The 18,845-nt window shown below is 40.9% G+C and overlaps 1 protein-coding gene across 2 annotated transcripts in view; it reads left to right on the plus strand.

Annotated features, from left to right (window-relative positions):
- Positions 1 to 18,845, plus strand: part of nrxn3b (neurexin 3b) — a 282,518-nt gene that overhangs the window by 76,350 nt on the left and 187,323 nt on the right. For both annotated transcript variants that reach the window (XM_023430082.1, XM_087180355.1), the window contains 2 exons: positions 9,903 to 10,341; positions 14,415 to 14,798. In XM_023430082.1, coding sequence (XP_023285850.1) covers positions 9,903 to 10,341; positions 14,415 to 14,798 — 823 coding nt within the window. The remainder of the gene's footprint in view (positions 1 to 9,902; positions 10,342 to 14,414; positions 14,799 to 18,845) is intronic.

Genomic DNA, 18,845 nt, shown 5'->3' on the forward strand with positions numbered 1-18,845 from the left:
GTATGCCCTGTGATGGAAATACTCCTCCTTCTGGTGTTGTATTTCATGCCATTTGTGTATTTATGATTGTGCTTTTGCAACATCGGAGGATTTGTTGATTTGCAGCTCATGACAGCCACGGTAGCCGGTCCAACACACAGCATGAAACATAAATGAGCAGTTGGGCCAGTACTGCATGCAGGCCTGCCAGGTTTATATAGCTTTGTATATAGAACACTGCTAACGCATCTGCAGCATCAAAGTAAGGTGAAGTTCTTACCATTGTTACTTAGCCCGAATTGTTGTTGTCAGGGAATTGTTCCTGCATCCACGTGTTTAATTTCTGTCGTTGCAGCCTTTTCCCCAAAGCCTGTAATTGCATCAGTATTTAGCTTGGTTAATTAATTATTGATCTATGAATACAGAATTGTATTAACTTTAATACACAGTATATGTATTTTGCCTAATTGTTTATATTTGACTCCTCCACTGGTGGTTTAGTTGATAGAAAGTAGTAGGATGAAGATCATGTCGTTTGAACAAGTGCTATAGATGAAGTTATATGTTGATGCAGTCAATGCCCACACAAGGGCTAAACAAATCCTGGCCTGAGCCTCCTCACTCATCCTCCAGTGTAGGCAAATATGACACACTCCACGTTGAGAATAAAATCTAATATACAGCTTTTGTCCACTCAGCCAGGTTAGCCAGTAGTATTGTATAATGTTAAAATTAGCGTCTTAGCAAAATGTTTTCATTAGCTATGTAATCTAGACTGTAAAAATGCTGGTGCTGGCACAACTGTCTACCTCCGCTTGGGTCTAACATAAAAACAGATTCATCAGTATTTACTGAAAGCTTGACCAGAGCCAGCTATTCATCTTTTTTCTCAAGGGTTCACATTTGCTTAACTAACTGTTTTCATCGAAAACTGACCTCCATGCTCCATATGCGCAGCAATAAGACGATTCAAATAGTCAACAAGGCTAGGTCAAAACCTAGAATATGGCTAGACTGTGTTATATTTGCATTCTGCCTAGTGTCAGCCGGTTTCAGCTCTTTCTCAGTTTATCTGCTTCTCTCCTACTCTCTGTGCTCACACATGCAGTGCTTTACTTATTTATATGTTTTTTCTGTTTCTGTTGTCAGACAACGGAACGAGTGTGAGATAGTGAGTGAAATGCAGCCCGTTAAGACATTGTTAATGTTAACCGGCAGTCACGTCCAAGCCATTTCCAAGCTGCTGCTCTGCACTGCTTTTATAACCATGACACTGCCTGTCAAAATCACCATAAATATAAGTTAAAGGCAACGGCCGTGCTTTGATTTCAGCTATATTTAATTGTAAAATGATCACTCAGAGAGACAGGTAGAAGCTCATTTATGTCAGCTGCTGTACCGTCAGCATAGGGAGGCATGCTTACGGAGGCAAAACCCCACCTCACACTTGTGCGACAATTTGCCACTGGGTGCTTTTTGGAAAACAAGTCGCTAACGGGGTTTGATAAGTCAGTAAATCTAGCAACAAAGCCGCTAAGTTGTCAACACTGCTTATTTTGCATTAAACAATTTTGAAAGACCAAAGAGCGATGGCTAGTTGGTCACTATGAGTGACTGTTTTCACTTAAGTTTACACACAGTCATTTGATTCATTGTTCATATAAAAAAAAATATTGATTATTGCTGCTTTAAAGAGGCAAATGCATTAATGTAAAGACTGCATATTTCATCATGTGTTGTTGTGTCTTCCATGTGTTTTCCATATTGTCCAAACGAGTGTGACTCAGCATGAGTTGGCCCTTGAGAGGGAGCGCTCTGTGGACAGAATCATGGAGGTGATTCACCATGTGGTTGGGTAGTGATAGTATTGTGTGGTCCTCAACTGTTCATCATGCTTTGCTCCATTAGGCAGGCATGATGCCATCTGCTACCCAGGACCATGGAAACGACCGACCATGTGATCTCTTTCATTCACAGTATCTCTTTGATCATATCGTTAAGCCCAAATTGTGTTTTTCTCTGGATTCCATGTGTGTGTTTGTGTGCACGCTCTCACCTACATGTGCTCTTTATGCATCATCTCTTTGTCTCACTGCTTCTCTCTTGCTCTCCTACGCCATATTTATCCCTTCCTTCCCCCTCCACCTCTTTCTTTGGATTCAATATCCTCAGGTAATCAGGGAGTGATTCACTTGAGTTGGGCCCTTTGCTTGGATCAGAGTGCATCAGTATTTCTGTTTGACTGTGTGTGTAATGTCTGGCTAGAGTGCTCCAAATGCTACGGCAGCAGGAATGTTGTTGCATGTTGGTCTCTGTTCCCTTTAAAAAAAAAAAAAAGAAAAAAAAAAGAAAAAAACCAAAAGTGCATCACTTAGAGCTGATGAATAAGCTGATGGAGGCATGTGTTGCTACAGCGAGAGAATACCTCCCTTTCTCTTCTGTCTGACAACAAAGGAGATGCTGAGTATTGCCATCACAACCCCTCTCTAGTTCAGTCTTCACTGCATTCATCTGACCCCTTAGGCTAAATGGGACGTCATCCAAACACAACACACACGAAACACGCTCCGCCCATGCTCGTGTTTTGCCATGTGGACTGCAGTGTGTCACAAGACAGAGTGGGCCAGTGGGCAGCCGCTCACTCTCCGGTCAGCCTGATTTTTTGCACGACCATGCAGTCAGCGCCTTCCGCACCGCCCCCATCAGCTCTCACGCCATGCGGCCCCTCCTTCTGGCGTCACAGGGCACCCGCGGCGGCACTGGAGCAGTTTTGTGGCAACTTGTATCAGAGTGTGGGGGCGGCTGGGGCATGCGCTGCCATCTCTGCTGAGAGAGGAGGAATTGCATGTAGGAGGTGAAAGAATTAGGGGGGATGATGATGAGTAACAAACAGGGAAGCAAGTATGGGTGGGTTGAAGGTGTGATCATTAAAAAAAAAAAAGGAGTGACAGAACGGAGGAGACAGGTGCAGGTTAGGTGAATGTCAGTGGGTGAGGGACACGAACAAAAAAAAAAACACTAATATGGATGGAGATCAAGAGAATGATGAGTAAGTGAGAAGAAGCAGAGAGAGGGCAGGAGACCAATATTTGGCATTTTAGAGGAACATTTGTCGTCATCAGTTTTGTTAGTCACCACAGTATGTTCAGGCAGCGTTTGTTTTCCCCTCCAATACAAATGCAAATGTCACCCTGTCCTTTTAATTATTTTACTGTTTTTTTAATGTCCCCTCAGAAGGCAGAGCAGTGATGGATGACTTTAAACCTCAGACTTTAATGGAATGCCTTCACCTTTCACCCTCACCCCCCCTACAGGCTAAGCTGTGGCACTGGTAAACATTGCTCCTTCACAGAATTTTGCTCACAAATTTGTATCCCAAGTTCTGGGTAACGGCAAACCTTGCGTGTAATAATACAAAAATACATTTGGTGAAAGATATTTTTAAATAGTAAGAGTCACCGTCCCAGGGAGCACAATTACACCTATGATAACTGATAGCATCCGAGGGGAATGTTGTTTTTACTGTTGACAAAATTAGAACTTTTTTCGAAGTCATGCTCTTCTTAAAGAGCGCAGCTGAAAACAGAGACTATAACTCATTATCTTTCCTTTTATGAAACCATTATTTCTTTGTGCTTCTGACTTACAGTAAGTGCTACCTCTCTGCCATCACACAAACTTTCCACAGGAAGTGTAACGCATACCTCACACAGTGATGACCCGATCATACAGTTTACTGTAATTGGTAGAATATCAGGATATTCCTATACCAACGTTGGCTTGCGTTCTAAATCTGTTAACTTTAAAGGAAGAAATTGACATTTTTGGAAATGCACTATGCTTTCTTTCTGAGAGTCAGATGAGAAGATTGATAACACTCTCATGTCTGTATGCTGCAGGAAGCAGTGGGAACCTAGATCAGTGGGAATCAGCTAGCTTGGCTCTGCCAAAGATGAAAAACCAGACTATATTATATCTTGTTTGTTTAAAGCTATGGTATGAGACTTTTTTCCAATATTTTTAGTTGAAATGAGTTTTTCTTTGAGTGAGCCTCGCCCTTCTAAACAATCAGAGAAGCCCAAAGTCAGGGGTGGGAGAACTCGCATATATTCCGGACAAAGAAGTGTAAAATAGACATTGTGGTTTCGAGAATACACTTTATTTTCATACAATACTTGCATTCAAAAGTCTTTGCGTTTCCATTGGGCCAATGGCCATCTGCAGTTGCTCTAAAAATATTGCATGACTAATTGTATTGAGTTGTTCAAACTGCCCCCATTTGCTTTTATGTTTTTTTGTGCTGATTTATATCGCAGTGATGTTACCATCTAACATATCAGTCAGCTCAAAATGAAATGCTAAGTATAAGAATAAAAGCTTTTCTGTTTTACAGTTTCTATTCAGTTCATAAATAGAAAGTAATTCAAAATACTTAAGTATCTAACAACAAATAAGACAATAAAGAAAATATACACAACCTAAAGGTTACAAGGCACTTTAGCACCTGAGGATATTTCCATTCTGCAAAATGTCACTCAAAAGATCTTCTTTCATTTGACGGTCTGAGATCAAAGGAAAACATTGTTTATTTTCTAATGCTTTCATCATTAGAAAGATGAAAGACCACATACCAAGATTAATCTATGCTGGACAAGCCGAAAACTAAGCAACTCAAGCTAACGCTATCGGCACCCATCACACAACGAGCAAACAGCAGTAGTCACTTATGAATGCCGGAGAGGTGATGACCAGGGAAGTCAATAGAATATCTTGCTGCAACAAAAACCTTGCTTCCATTTCTCTCCGTCAATATAGACACATTCTAAGGTTTACTAATGGCCCACAGTACATCAGCCAGCACCAGCATGAGATTAAGTTTTGATGCAAACCTTGGCACTGGCTCTTATGTTTTGGATTTTGCATTTGAGCTGTTGTTCAGAAGAATGGAAGTTGGCGAGCTTATAAACTTGGGATGTGTTCTCAAATGCAGAGTCAGTCAAGGTCCAGGATGATAGACATGGAAGAGAGGGGGAGTGTTGCCGTGCACTGAAGGTTAGGAAGCAATAGTAGCAGATAACTGTACATGAACTGTATGCGGGGTGTAGGACCTCAGAAATGAAGGTAAATTAGCGAACTGGTTTCAGAATAAACATCTGTATTCTTGATTAGTTTTGATTGAACTAAAGCACCTGCTGCTGAGTGCTGAATGTAAAAGTGCAGCTGTTAATCTTATAACTGCGGTGCATGTGGTGCCACGCTTGACTATTCTATTTCAGTCTGACGGCGTATGAGACAGATATTGAGAAACAAGTGAGAGCAGGAAGTGATGGAGGTGGAAACCTAGAACTAGACAATACATGCCATGTGTGTGCTGTGAAGGTGAGGGTGTAACCGCGGAGGTAAAGTTTGGCAGGGAGGGTATGAGCAAGTTCATGTGACGGCTTTTTATGGACAACCGCACTGTGTGTGTGTGTGTGTGTGTGTGTGTGTGTGTTTGAGAAGACATTCTGTGTGTTACAATGAATAGTGAATTAGCACAGCTGACACCACCTGCCTGAACAAACATCTCCCTCTTGCCTCTCTAGTGGTATCTAGTGATATGGAGTGTGTTTTGGCTTTATGTGCCAAGATAGCCTGAGGTTTAAATTATCCACCGCTGAAACTGCACTGCAATATAGCGGAGGTGAATGGAATTAGATTTCTTGTGCTTCCGGTATTGTCTCTGAAATGTTTTTTTTTAATTTTCAATATGTGTTGGAAAACAAAATCTGATTTCATTCACTTTCATAATACTGTGTTGGAAGGAGAAGTCTTAAAGCTGAATATCCCAAAACCCTGGCACCAAAACTAAGCTGTGTGGGAAAACATCTCACTCTAATACTGGTGCACTGTTACATCCCAGTTTTAATAATATGGTTATTAGCTTCATATTGATCCCCAGTAATGATTACAGAATGTTCTTGCTAAGGCTTCATCAGTTCTGTCACTCATCCAGTTATAATATTTACTTTACATTGATCTGCTCCTAGTAGATACTGTATGTATTGTACGTGTTCCTGTTTGTGCGGTTATGTTAGTGTATTTGCACATACAACACACACTTTTTTATGTACGTGTGTGTGTTTGAACAAATCGAGATCTCCTCCGCATAGCCTCAGGAGCACCGTGTGTGTGTGTGTGTGTCTGTGTGTGTGTGTATATCTTCACTTCAGTGGAATTACCCTGCTTCTTCATTAACACTGGGGCTAAATCAGCAGCTGACAGCAGCTGTGGCCGGGGCCAAGAGGACATGAGCACTGATCTGAAGTAGATTAGGGAGGAGACTGTGTCTGCACACACACACACACACACACGCACACACACACACACACTGCGCTTCCACCCACCTGCCCTTCCCTCGCCCTGCTCTATGTAGCCTTACCAGGGCCGGATCAATACACCATCCTGGAGCAGAGATGGAGGATCTTGGCTTTATGGAGTTGTTACCGTCCCCTGTGCGTGCATTATGAATGGGCCCCATAAGGCTGTTGATAGACCGGAGGATAGCGTAGCAAAGCACAGCCATAACAAAGGAGAAGATGAGGTACACACAGCCGCAGTAGTCAGTTCCTCTTTTATAACATCATTTCGATTACCTTATTGATCAGCCTGCAGCAGAACAGACAAAATCATAATCCCCAAACAGATCGCAGATAGTTGATTGTAAGATTAGTGCATCCCGGAATAACATTGCAGTGCCTGGGAGAGTTTGTAAAGACTTTGGACTGTCAAGAAAACTAAGATAGAGAGCAAGGATTTCATGAGTCTGGCAGAGAAATTGTGGTTTTCAGAGTAAAAGAAGAGGCTGTTGTAGATCTGATGGAGACCTTGTGTTGTGAGGGAATCACAGAGTTTAATTATTCTGTCCATGTCTAGAAAGTCTATTTAATATGTCTCAAAGACAGAGACAGAGACAGAGAGTGCCTTGGAACTTGGGCGAGTTTGAGCGATTTACATCTAAGAACTGCACAGTGGCCATCACAGTGCTATTAAAAAAAAAGTTCTCCATTGCAAATGAGCAGCATTAAAGCATCTTTTTCTTCTCTCTTTCTCTTTTCATGTAATATTCAGTTTGTTCTCTTGCCCAAGAGTAGTCTAAAAGCTTGTTGAAAGTGGAATGCAAGGTATTTGGTTTCACAAGAAAACATCAGTGTTTCAGACAGTCAGTAATGCTGGTGAAAACTGTAAGATTTTTTGAGCTAGAGGGCAGCTGTATCACTTCTGTGGAATGTAATTTTCAAAATCATCCCCGTTTTTCATCTGATGTTTATCACATTTTCAGAATGTACACTGAATGTGACAGACTCACACTCTGGCTGATAACAGTGAGAGAGCTAGATCATGCCAAAATTTTCTATCAGATCTCGAGTTTAGCTGATAATCACATGCAAACACAAAGAATAAATAGAAATTAACCCTCAAGCCATTAATCGTGTTAGCATCCTTAGCATAGCCAAACACTGCAGCAGCACTGTGGCAGCTGTTTCTAGCCTGATTTATTGCTGGACGTGTCCTTGTGGAGCCAAAACAACTGATTGGTTAATTAAGTACAGACAATTAATCTGCATCTATTTTGATAATTGATTCATTGTTTAAATAATTTTTGAAGCAAAAATTCCCAAAACTCTCTAGTTCCTGCTTCTCAGTTGTAAGGACATGTTGCTAATATTTGTCTGACTGGAAATCTTTGTGGTTTTGACTGTTTGTTTGATTTGCAATTTGCAGACATTTGAATAAATTATAGATTACGAATTATAAATAAGTAAATTGTGATGACATTTCCCACTGTTTTCTGACATTTTATAGACAAATCTGGGTTGTACATGAAAGTAAACAAGCCAGTGGATTTCATCTCCTGTGCACTTTTACCAAGAAATTCTGTAGACCCTCAAAACATGACAAAAAAATACCATTAAATATCTGTATGTACCATAAACCATTATCATCAAATACCATTAAAATAACTTGAACTTCATGGTTAGTCCAGTTCTAGCAGAGGGTTAGACATCGTCTCTGGTCTGTGCTGTTATCAGCTGTTCCAATAGTAAACTTCAATTAAGGAAGAAAACAGAAAATAAAAGCCAGAAGCCTCCGCTGCATAGAATCAATTTTACTTTTCTAAATCCCGATTAATTCATCCTGCTTCGATTAAATTCTGACTGGCTTGCCGACAAAGAACTGACCATGAACTGGTCAAGATAAGCTGCCTATATGGTGGGCCGCCACCCTGCATGTCTCTTGCTAGCTGGACTCTCTCTTGGTTTCTGGTAGAAATTCCACTTCAACAGTGTTGTGTGTTTCCACTTTATATTAAATGATGCATCTCTTTACATGTATTACTTTAAATCATAAATGTATTCCATTAGATTTAATTACTAAGTAACTACTGGGTCAGACAAATGTGGTACATTAATGTTATTTTTTTTTACCCAAAGTCTGTGCCGTGATCAATGTCAGACAAATGCTTTGAGACTGAATAATCTTCACATTTACACAGACTGCTTATCGATAATCAAAACAAACAGCTGTTGCAACCCTAGTCCTATACATCTCTAATGTAGCTTGCTGTTTACACAGTAATTTTCTGTGTTGCAGGATGCCTAGCTTTACTGTGTTTAAGATAAAATGAACTTAATTAGTACTGCATGGTGCATTACCAGTAGATTAAGTGCTTGACAAAGTGTGTGGTAAGTATTTTGTTGTGTGACATGTTGAGGAGATTAAGTGTGGTCATTAACTACATTGACAGCTGCATCGCTGTGTTTGTACTGTACATTGATGTACACAGACACACAAACATACACACAGGTTTATTTTCAAAGCCACTGGCACATTTAATCTTCGAGATCTCTCCCTCTTTTTTTTCCTTCTACTTGCCTCCTGACATATTTTCTCTCTCGCACAGTTTCCTTCCTTTCTGCTGCCCTTATTCCCACCAGTCTCTCCTCCCTGTTTTTTCCCCCGTCTCTTTCCCCCACGTCTCGTCAGTCCTCCTCGGCTCTCGGGTCACCTGTGTTGATTTACTGTCAAATCTTCTAGGATTATCGGTAATCCCACAGCAGTAAAATCTGTTTGCTGACAGCTGTGCTCCCTCTAACAGCGTTGCTGTTTCCTGTGCACACACTGCCCCATATACCAGAAAAGGCCTGTCTTCCTCCCCAGAAAGGAAAAAAAACAAAGAAAAAACACTAATTTTCCACCTCAGTGGATTCCAATTGACAATATTCTGCTCTCTTTTTCTGTGGTATTTTGTTGTATTTGACTGTAATGTGGGACTGCTTTCTACTTTTATGGATTAGAGGGTTGAGCTGAATTTATTGTGGGTAAATAGGTATGATATTGGGTATATTCTCATAGGGTCACAGATGCTCCCGTGGGGGTTCACCCTAAATTCATAAAGCCTGCTTTTTTGAACATTACAGGGGATGACTCACCGATAATTTAGCCATCGCTTCTCATCCTTCATCCAGTCGGCAGCTGTTCAATCAAATGAAAATATAGTCATGGATTTGTGTACAATCTCCTTTCCATTGTGGATAAATTGAAGTTGAAATAGAAAATGATTGAGTAACAAAGTGGGCCACTTACACCTTAAAATATTAGTTATTAGTATTGATCCTGCTGTCCTCCAACCAGCAATATGTAATATTACCAGAGTATGATGCTATAATATTACAGTTTTGAGTGCAATTCATTCACATAGAAATAAATATTTCTCAACCATTACTGCAGTGGCAATTTATCCCCTACAGCGGCAAATTGTGAACAACTGAAAAAACAAAAACAATTCCCGCTGTGGTATAATCATCATCTTTACACTTGGATGCCTATCATGTATTTGTTGCATATATGAGAATCCTCCAACCCTTGTATTTCTTCCCCAGGTGGTGTACAAGAACAATGATATCCGCTTGGAGCTGTCCCGCCTCGCTCGTATCGTGGACCCCAAGATGAAGCTCCAGGGCGACATTGTCTTCAAGTGCGAAAATGTCCCCACCCTCGACCCCATCAACTTCGAGACCCCTGACTCTTACCTGGCTTTGCCGAAATGGAACACCAAACGCGTGGGATCCATTTCTTTCGACTTCCGCACCTCCGAACCCAATGGGCTGATACTCTTCACCCACGGTAAGCCCCAGGACCGACGGGATGCTAAGGGCCAGAAGAACAACAAGGTTGATTTCTTTGCGGTGGAGCTGCTGGATGGAGGGCTGTACCTGCTGCTGGATATGGGGTCTGGGACCATCAAGGTCAAGGCCACGCTGGCTAAGGTCAATGATGGCGCCTGGCACCATGTGGACATCCAGAGAGATGGACGCTCAGGTGAGGATGGAGGGGAAAAGGAAGGAAGAGAAAAACGGTTGTTTCAAATTTCAGTTTTCTCTTTTTGAAGTAGTTGTAACTAAAACATCACAGATGTTTTGCAATTACATACTTGTAGCTACACAGTTTATCAATATTAGAACCTTGATTTCTGTTTAACGCAAGCAGCAACCTCCAGGGCTGAAAAATGAAGCCAACACAGAAGTGCAGTTCTTCAAATGGCCACTTGAGGCTGACACCAAAAGCGAGTGCATCCCCATAGACTCCCATGTTAAATGCCCAACTTTACAGCAGAAATAAACATGTCTACAGCCTGGTACAAAAAACGGTTTTATTCTCTATAGATCATTTCTCCCTTCGTGGCAATTGTACATGAGTGAATCTTTGTATAACTCACCCTTTTAAATTTTATTAAGGCTTAAAGTTATGCATAATTGATGGTCTGCTGCTGTGAGTTACAGTTGGCTGAACGTATACCAGCATGCACCGAGGTTTCGATTCCACACACCACCCCACTTATTCGCCCATTTTGGGATTAGCTGGGGGGGTAAGGTGTGGTCAGGCACTGCTAAGATAGTGACGCCGGAGCAGCCCACTCTCACCCAAAAGCACTCTTCAGAAACCAATGGGTGACGTCATGGACGCCACATCCATCTTTATATACAGTGTATGGTTTAACATCACAGTTGCAGTTTGTTAAAGTACTGTTATCAGCTTGGTGCTTTGGAAAAGGCACTGAGGGCTCGTTATCTCAACGGTTTTTCATTCCTCTCTCTGTCTTTCACACACAAGCACAAACACATAATCAAGAACGGCTTCAATCAGAAAACTGAACTCCTGCCTCAATTAGAAATATGTTGCCTTTGGCCATGCGGTATATGAATTTATAGGCAGAGAGCTGACAAGGCAAATAATCTGCCAGAGAACAGAGTAATCAAGCCGTGAGAAATAAAGGTACACTACTGTACAATATATCCTAAAATACTGAATTGAGAATGACTAATATTTTCTGCAGTGTTGCTATAGGGACTTGGCTTGTATATCACTTTGTAGAGACTGTCTCATCATTTATTATTTCCAGTAGGAAATCTACAGTTTAATTAATTAATTCAAGCAAAAGATCCGCAATTGCTTTTATCGTTACAATAATCATTTTACTGATTATGTTTATGAGTGGTCTCTACTCCCTAAAATAATAGCAACTGCTTGTCCTCAATGCCCATCACTTCTAGAGCCTTAAGTGCTGTTGATTCTGACCAAGAGTCATCAAGCCCATCATCAAGGTGTTTAATTTACACTATAAAACAGCTAAATTTTAGATTAGAGAGGCTGTAGCCAATCTCATGCCACCACATGCTCGTACCTGCAGAGAAGCTGATGAAATTCCCATCAGCATCAGCTTCACTTTGTGTTAACTGCTAATTGGCAAATGACAGTGTGATAACATGCTTAATTAAGGACGTGAACCTGGTAAACGTCACACCTGCAAAATATTAGTATGTTTATAGTGAAAATGTTAGTCTAATATTGTTTAGTATTAATGAATTGCCATTTATGCATTTTTGTAATGGCTTACTTATAAACATAAACTTGTAAAATTGCATGATATTATCTCTTTGTTTGTTTTGTTTTCACTGTTGTCTCTTAGATTATACATCATAATCAATGCATTTCAGTATAGTATTTTACTCTGGTTTCATATCTGTAGTGTATTGTGGTTTAATGATAGTGAAAACTGACTATTTTATTTACACTGTGGCCTACATGTAAAACCCAACTAGGGACACTAGTTGAAAATTGGCAACAGATATAAACTCCCTTGCATCGTCCCCACTAAATAAATGAATAAATAAACTAAACTAACTAAACTAGACATAAGAGAATTGTTTTTAAAACAAGTTTTGAAATGGGAAGTAGAAATAGGAAACAGGGTAATGATTATTACCATTCTACAATATTGATAATAATGGTGCAAATTGTTTAAATATAGTGAAATTGTTCAGCTGCCACAGTGGAACTGCACCAGCAGAGAGAATCAAAGTTGGAATCATGTTACTGCTTATTTCAGCATCACATCCACAGAATGATGTAAATCTCCTCAATACATTAATTTCAGCAGTGATTTATTGCCAGGACAAAGTCATATCTCTCTCTGGATAGCTACTGTGCTTGTTTCCCCTTGTTTCCTTCCATCTGTATGTCCTCTGACCTCCAAACATGGGCAAATACACAGAAAGTATTAGAAGAAGATTATATTAGAGAAAGGGGTTAGAAACTTCTGTTGCCTTGAGCTCCAAACCCAACACAAACTCTGCATTAGGCGGGATCCTCTAGAGGACTCGGATGTGTTAGTCCGTGCTACAGCCTGTGTTATATATCAGGTTAGAGCAGCCAATTTAGCCGTGTGTCAGAGCTCGCTGCTTTGATTAATCACCGGCACAGCCCCCGGTGCGATAGCAGAGTAGAAGCGTCGGATTTTCACAGGGAAAAAGAGGAATGAGACAGATATATGGATACCAGATTGAGGGATGGTTAAGAACAGGCATAATCACACTTGTGGCTCGAGTGAAATGTTAATGGAAGTTGCAGGTGAATTAAATTTCTTGTCCGCAAAGAGCTTTAGCCAAGATCTCTCTGTCTGACTGCAAAGTGAATGTAACACAAGTAAAAGTGAGAACTCATATTACACCATTTCAGACGAGCTAAATTTGGGCTTTATGAATAAAGCAATGTTTTTATTCTTGGCCACAGTAAAGGCTGATAGAGAGGTGCAGATAGAGGTAATATATTACAAGGAGAGATCATCTGGACTTAAAACCTCTTTTTCTTCTTTTAATAATTTATTTATGTTTAAAGGCCCAATCTATAATTATTACAAGCGTATACGCATATGGAATTGAAAATTTTGAAGTAATGAAAAAGGTTTTTGTGATTATGATTTGAATTCTAAACCTGTGCACAGATGTATAATGAAGTCTTTATCAGCATTGGCAAACTACTGCTACTGGTTTAAAAGACCTGTCAATCATTGTGGGATTCACGGCAGATTATAACCTTGTAGTTTATCTTTTAAGGAAAATAGTTTTTCATTGTTCCTTTTGACTCCTTTTGAGATGAATGAAACCATGTGAAATAAGATACAGATGTGTTGGAGTCTAGCTGCGATCACACATAATTTCTTCTAATGATTTTGTCTGTGGTGTAATTGTATATTTTTGCAATATAGATGAGGGAATTGGTTATCGCTGCACCTTTGTTTCTACATAAATCATACATTTTGTCAAATCAGCTTTGCCCACATGCTTCTATGGATGTAAAAAAAGAAATGTAAAACATGTGTATAAAATATAAATCTGTTTCAGGTAACATAGCCTGTAGACATTTTGGGCCTTTTGCGATGGTATAGAAGATGCACAGTGACCTTGTGCCAGTGGTGTGGTTATTTTGTTGAATACAAGCTTCTTTTTTTTTTTTCTCTGCCGCCCCATTCTGTAATTTTGTGACTTAAATAGAGTTCCCCTGAAGAGAGTGTTACAAACTCAGTGATCGGTGCAATTTTGGCTGCCAAACATAGGTTTACACCTCCGCCCACTCAGCCCTCATCTTAGCATGGAAATCTGTGTCCGCTTTTGTAGAGCTTTTGATTGAGAGTTACCAAATCTCTTCACCTCTGTCTTCATATCGATGAATAAAAATGGGGCCACCAGTTTCACATTTAATATGAACATATCATTTTTAGACGGTGTTAAATATCAGTTTTGAGGAGATGTCAAATACTGTAAATTGAGGGCAGTCGCTGTGACTTGTTTTCAATGGAGTTCCTGTTATTTCATGAATTCAGCTGAAGCAAGTGCTGTTTTCTGACAGCGAGCAAAACATGACAAATCACTTAACTAGTAGAACATGACACTTAATTTCTAAAAAATCCAGCTCGAAACCGCTGACATTATCTCACTCTGCTTGCTGTTTTTTTAACCTATATTATAGGAGTAGATTACATGGCATATTGACACTCTGCGTTTTTGTAGTGTAGTATCTTGCTAGTATTTAGTAATGTGTTTTTCTTCCCTCAGGCATCATCTCAGTAAACAGCCGCAGGACCCCTTTCACTGCCAGCGGGGAGAATGAGATCTTGGACCTGGAGGGGGACCTTTATCTGGGTGGTCTGCCTGACAACCGGGCGGGTTTGGTGCTGCCCACCGAACTCTGGACCGCTATGCTCAACTACGGCTATGTGGGCTGCGTCCGGGATCTGTTCATCGACGGACGGAGCAAGGACATCCGGCAGATAGCCCAGTCGCAGAATGTGACCGGCATCAAGTCCTCGTGCAATAAGGTGACGGGGAAACAGTGCGACAGCAACCCCTGCAAGAACAACGGGGCGTGCAAGGAAGGATGGAACCGCTTCATCTGTGACTGCACCGGTACCGGCTTCTGGGACAGTACCTGTGAGAGAGGTGAGACTCGTTTACAATCATTTTCCTCTATGTGCTGGGTGTGTTTTGTCTCTTAGAGTGATACGTTTTAAGTCCTATTGGGTGTGTCAGAGGGCTTATTGATTTGCTAAAAAAGGACTTTTTAAAGAAGCTACAGCAGCTGTACTCGTTTTATGTGCTAAGAAATCTGGTTGTCATTGTGCTTAAGGAATAGTGCTGTGTAACTTTGTGTAGATTAGAAGACTCAGATAAGAAGTAGCCTTACAAAGCTGAATTATCTTTTGTGCTCTCCTAAATATGGTTGCAGAGTGGCAGTGATGTAGCCACTGTCTGCTAACAATAGCTTTTCTGAGCAAGTGGACAATGCTTTGTTTCAGGAGACAGGCACAAGTGTGACTTGGGACACTTCCCTCACAATATTTATGGAAGCTTTGCTGAAAGATTTAATAGGATTTTGCTTTTTCTGCCAAGTGGCTTTGGAAAAGCGACATTTTTTTTTCTCTTGCTGGGGAAGGTTCTGGAGTGAAATTGAACTTCTCTCTGGTGGTGAAATGGCCTCTCCTTGTCTGGGTTTTAAGAGCTTGGACGCATTAAGTTTTTATGGGACGGCGGAGATAGGGACACTCCTAGCTGTGGGAGAGTATGTTATCTGACCATTGTTCAGACTGTTCTTGACTTTTTTTTCTACTATTTTGCAGAGCTTTTCGTGGTCAGTAGAGGGCTTTAAGTACTTTCCTAAGAACTTGAGGTGTGTAAAGAAATGTACTTGTCGGAGGAATAATGAGTATCTGGAGAGAATGTTGCTACAACCAGCTATAAGTGTGACTATAGGGGAGTGGGCCTGTATCTTACACAGAACATGGCCTCTTTAAAAGAATATTGTATACTGAGATATGTTCCTTCTATGCTGCTGACAATGTAAATGTTCAACCTACCATAAAAGTTTAGGAAGGAATCATAAAGTAACTCTTCTTAGAAACAGATAAAATTCAAAGTCGAACATAGAAACACATGTTCATGATATACGGTCATAAATAATAAAAATAAGAGTTAATTTTACATGGCAGTAATGCAGAGTACATGTACTGTCCTTTTGTGGAAGAGCTCAACTTCCTGTGGGAGCTGAGTTTAGGAGCCGGAGCTGTCTGATGGAGTTAACCTCGGCTTAGCCTGACTGTTGTGTCTATTTTCGTAGCAATCCCATGATGTCGTATCTGCACAAATGGGGAAAAAAGCAGCTGTGAAGGCAGCAGCGTACTGCTGCTAGGAAACGCTCAAACAGAGCCAATGTACCTCACTGACCTTCCACCCACGGGAAGAAAACATTAAGTCACATGTCCCTAATGCTCTATACAGTCCCCCACCCCTCACTTCTTCTTGTATCCTGTTCCCTCCCACACATCGGTGTCTGAATGGTCATATCTCTGCATTCAGTGAGCGCTGTTGCCGCTGGGCGATAACCCACGGGACCATGTGTCGGCCCTCCAGTTCTGGAGCTGGAGAAGAAAGCTTCAGTCTGGTCAGCAGTTGATTTTTACTTTGCACAACAAGACTTGATGTGGTGAAATGTGCTGATGGAGGTAGTGCTGTCTTGACTGAGTTCATGCCTCTGGATTTTAGTTTCTTGTTTGAATCCCTCCGAGACAGTTTATATTTTTGGAGGTATGTTGCTGCAAATAGAGGTTTCAGTGCCTCAACACACAGTGTAGTCTGAGTTTATGGAGAGAATCAACCTGCAACAATTTTAACAATTAGGTTATTATTGTAAAGGGGCACTCCACCAGTTTTACACTAGTCTTGCAGAGTACTAGTGTCTAACACCTGGTGGCTTTCCAAAGTCTCAGGGAATTACCCTGATGATGTCATTTGAGGTAACCAGGCTACAATTAATGAAAGGGTGTAGGATTATTTTCCCTGACTATGGCAAGTCACTCTTGTGAAACCTTATGATGTAACATTAAATCACTGGAATACAGCTTTGTGTTTCATCAACTACTACTGCCAAACATTTCATGCAATCCAATATTGCTGAGATGCTATGATTTGTACAGACAAAATAAACACTCGCGGAGCGACACCTTAGCCTCCGGGAGCTTCGGATGAGCTTTTGTTGTTTATTTCTTTCATTTCCTTCATTTACATTTCCTACATTAGATTAGTTGCAGTCCAAAAGTGAGATGTAAGTTACAGATTGCACTGCTAAAAATACAGTTTCCTTTAGATTTAGGAAAAGTTTCAGCATAAACAAAGATACACCAATATCTCTGTATCACATCACATCAAGTTATCTCAAGGCACTTTTCTAATGGAGCAGGTCTAGACAGTACTCTTTATTACATTGATTACAGAGACCCAGCAATTCCCACCCTGAGCAAGCACCGTCCATCCATCCATGCATCCATCCATCCATGCATCCATCCATCCATCCATCCATCCATGCATCCATCCATCCATCCATCTATCCGCCCGAAACAGAGGCCGAAACCGCAATACCAGCACCCATGACCTTGTGTCATGATACCGGAAGACGGAACCGCTAACCCCCCCAAATTTATTTCACAATCAGCACTATTACATATGTAAATCACAAAATGATCATACTATTTAAAGTTAAGCAAGCTCCATATTTTGCTAATATTACACATTACACCTATTTTATTGTCTTCTAACTGCGTGTGTCGTGATTATTTTTGGTCCGATCATGATCGACTGATCACACCTGCAGTAAAAGTTGGGCTCCTTTAATTATCTCAAGAAAAGACAATAACTCTGAAAGTGCACACTCCCTGGCACAGTCAAGTCAGCAGTGTGGGATCACACTTGGGGAACAGTAATCCCTCTGGTGTTTTCTGGGTATGCTCTGTGGTCAGGCCTGAACAGCCTGAACTACCTCAGCTAGAGCTCCTGTCAGTGCGAAGGTACAATAGCTCGATAGCGAAGCCCTCTCAGTTTGCTGAACTGCTCACTTTGTCACACACAGTGAGGCCGGGCCACCCTGTGGAGGAATCTCATCTCGGGCTGCTTGTGTCAGCGATCTTATTTTTCAGTCACTACCCAAAGTGTGTGACCACAGGTAAAGGGTTGCAAAGCAGACTGAGCAGTAAATTGAGAGCTTGGATTTGTAGCTCCCTCTGTGAAGACAGTCCTCAGTGCAATTCCCCCTGTGGTACAATAAAAAGCCTGCTTTATTTCAGCGCTTTCACTTTCACTATCTCCGCCATCTCTTGTTAATAACAGCTCACATATGCTGAGTGATCCAACTTTTTTTGTCTGCTGTCAGACTCAGATGTTCGGCTTCATCCTGACTGTTTGACCCTAAACTGTGATCTGCACATGGGACGTCACCGTCTGATAAAACCAGGAAGACAACGTCATCTGCAAATAGCACAAGGTCTGGCTGTTGGCGAACTATATTTACAAATTAGTCTGATCACATTAGCTTCTATATTCTCTAATGATCGTTTGTATTACAGTTCAGGGTAGAATATTTCTGAAGCTAACCCGGCAGCCCTTGAGATGATGAAATTGCTCTGATTTGAAATGTTGGGTTTGAAATGACGTGGTATTTTCTTTATTTCAAAATAAATGTGCAACACTTTGGAACAAATGGAAGTGTATTAGTCATGCTGGTACAATAGTTTATTTTCCTCCTTCTCCGTGCTTTTAAGCAGCCCCTGGAGCTCCCTGGTGACAATATCAAACAACTACTGAGATGTATTCACACATGGCGCTCGCTATTGATCTCAAGCACACTATATGGTACAACAGAGAATTGTGCTTGTATGATGAGACAAGGGGTGAAATGATAGAGATCAGTGCTCACCCGGGGAGTGCAACAAAGGTTATACATTTACATTACAATGATTGGCCTTTGCTGGTGACTTTGTGCTGGAATGTAAATAAGCTCTTTTGTCTGTCTTTGTTCGGATCAGCCTACACTTTTTTGTGATATCCTTTAACTCAAATGGGTTTCCTTGGCAGGCATTGGAAGTATTTGTCACATTGTATTAGTATTTCCATCTATAAACTCATGAAGTCAAAGACCTCTCATATCAGCACAACCAAAGT

This window comes from Seriola lalandi, unplaced genomic scaffold (assembly GCF_002814215.2).
Source record: "Seriola lalandi dorsalis isolate HSWRI2012SDOR001 ecotype SW California unplaced genomic scaffold, Sedor1 jcf7180002054901, whole genome shotgun sequence".
NCBI classification, from domain to species: domain Eukaryota; kingdom Metazoa; phylum Chordata; class Actinopteri; order Carangiformes; family Carangidae; genus Seriola; species Seriola lalandi.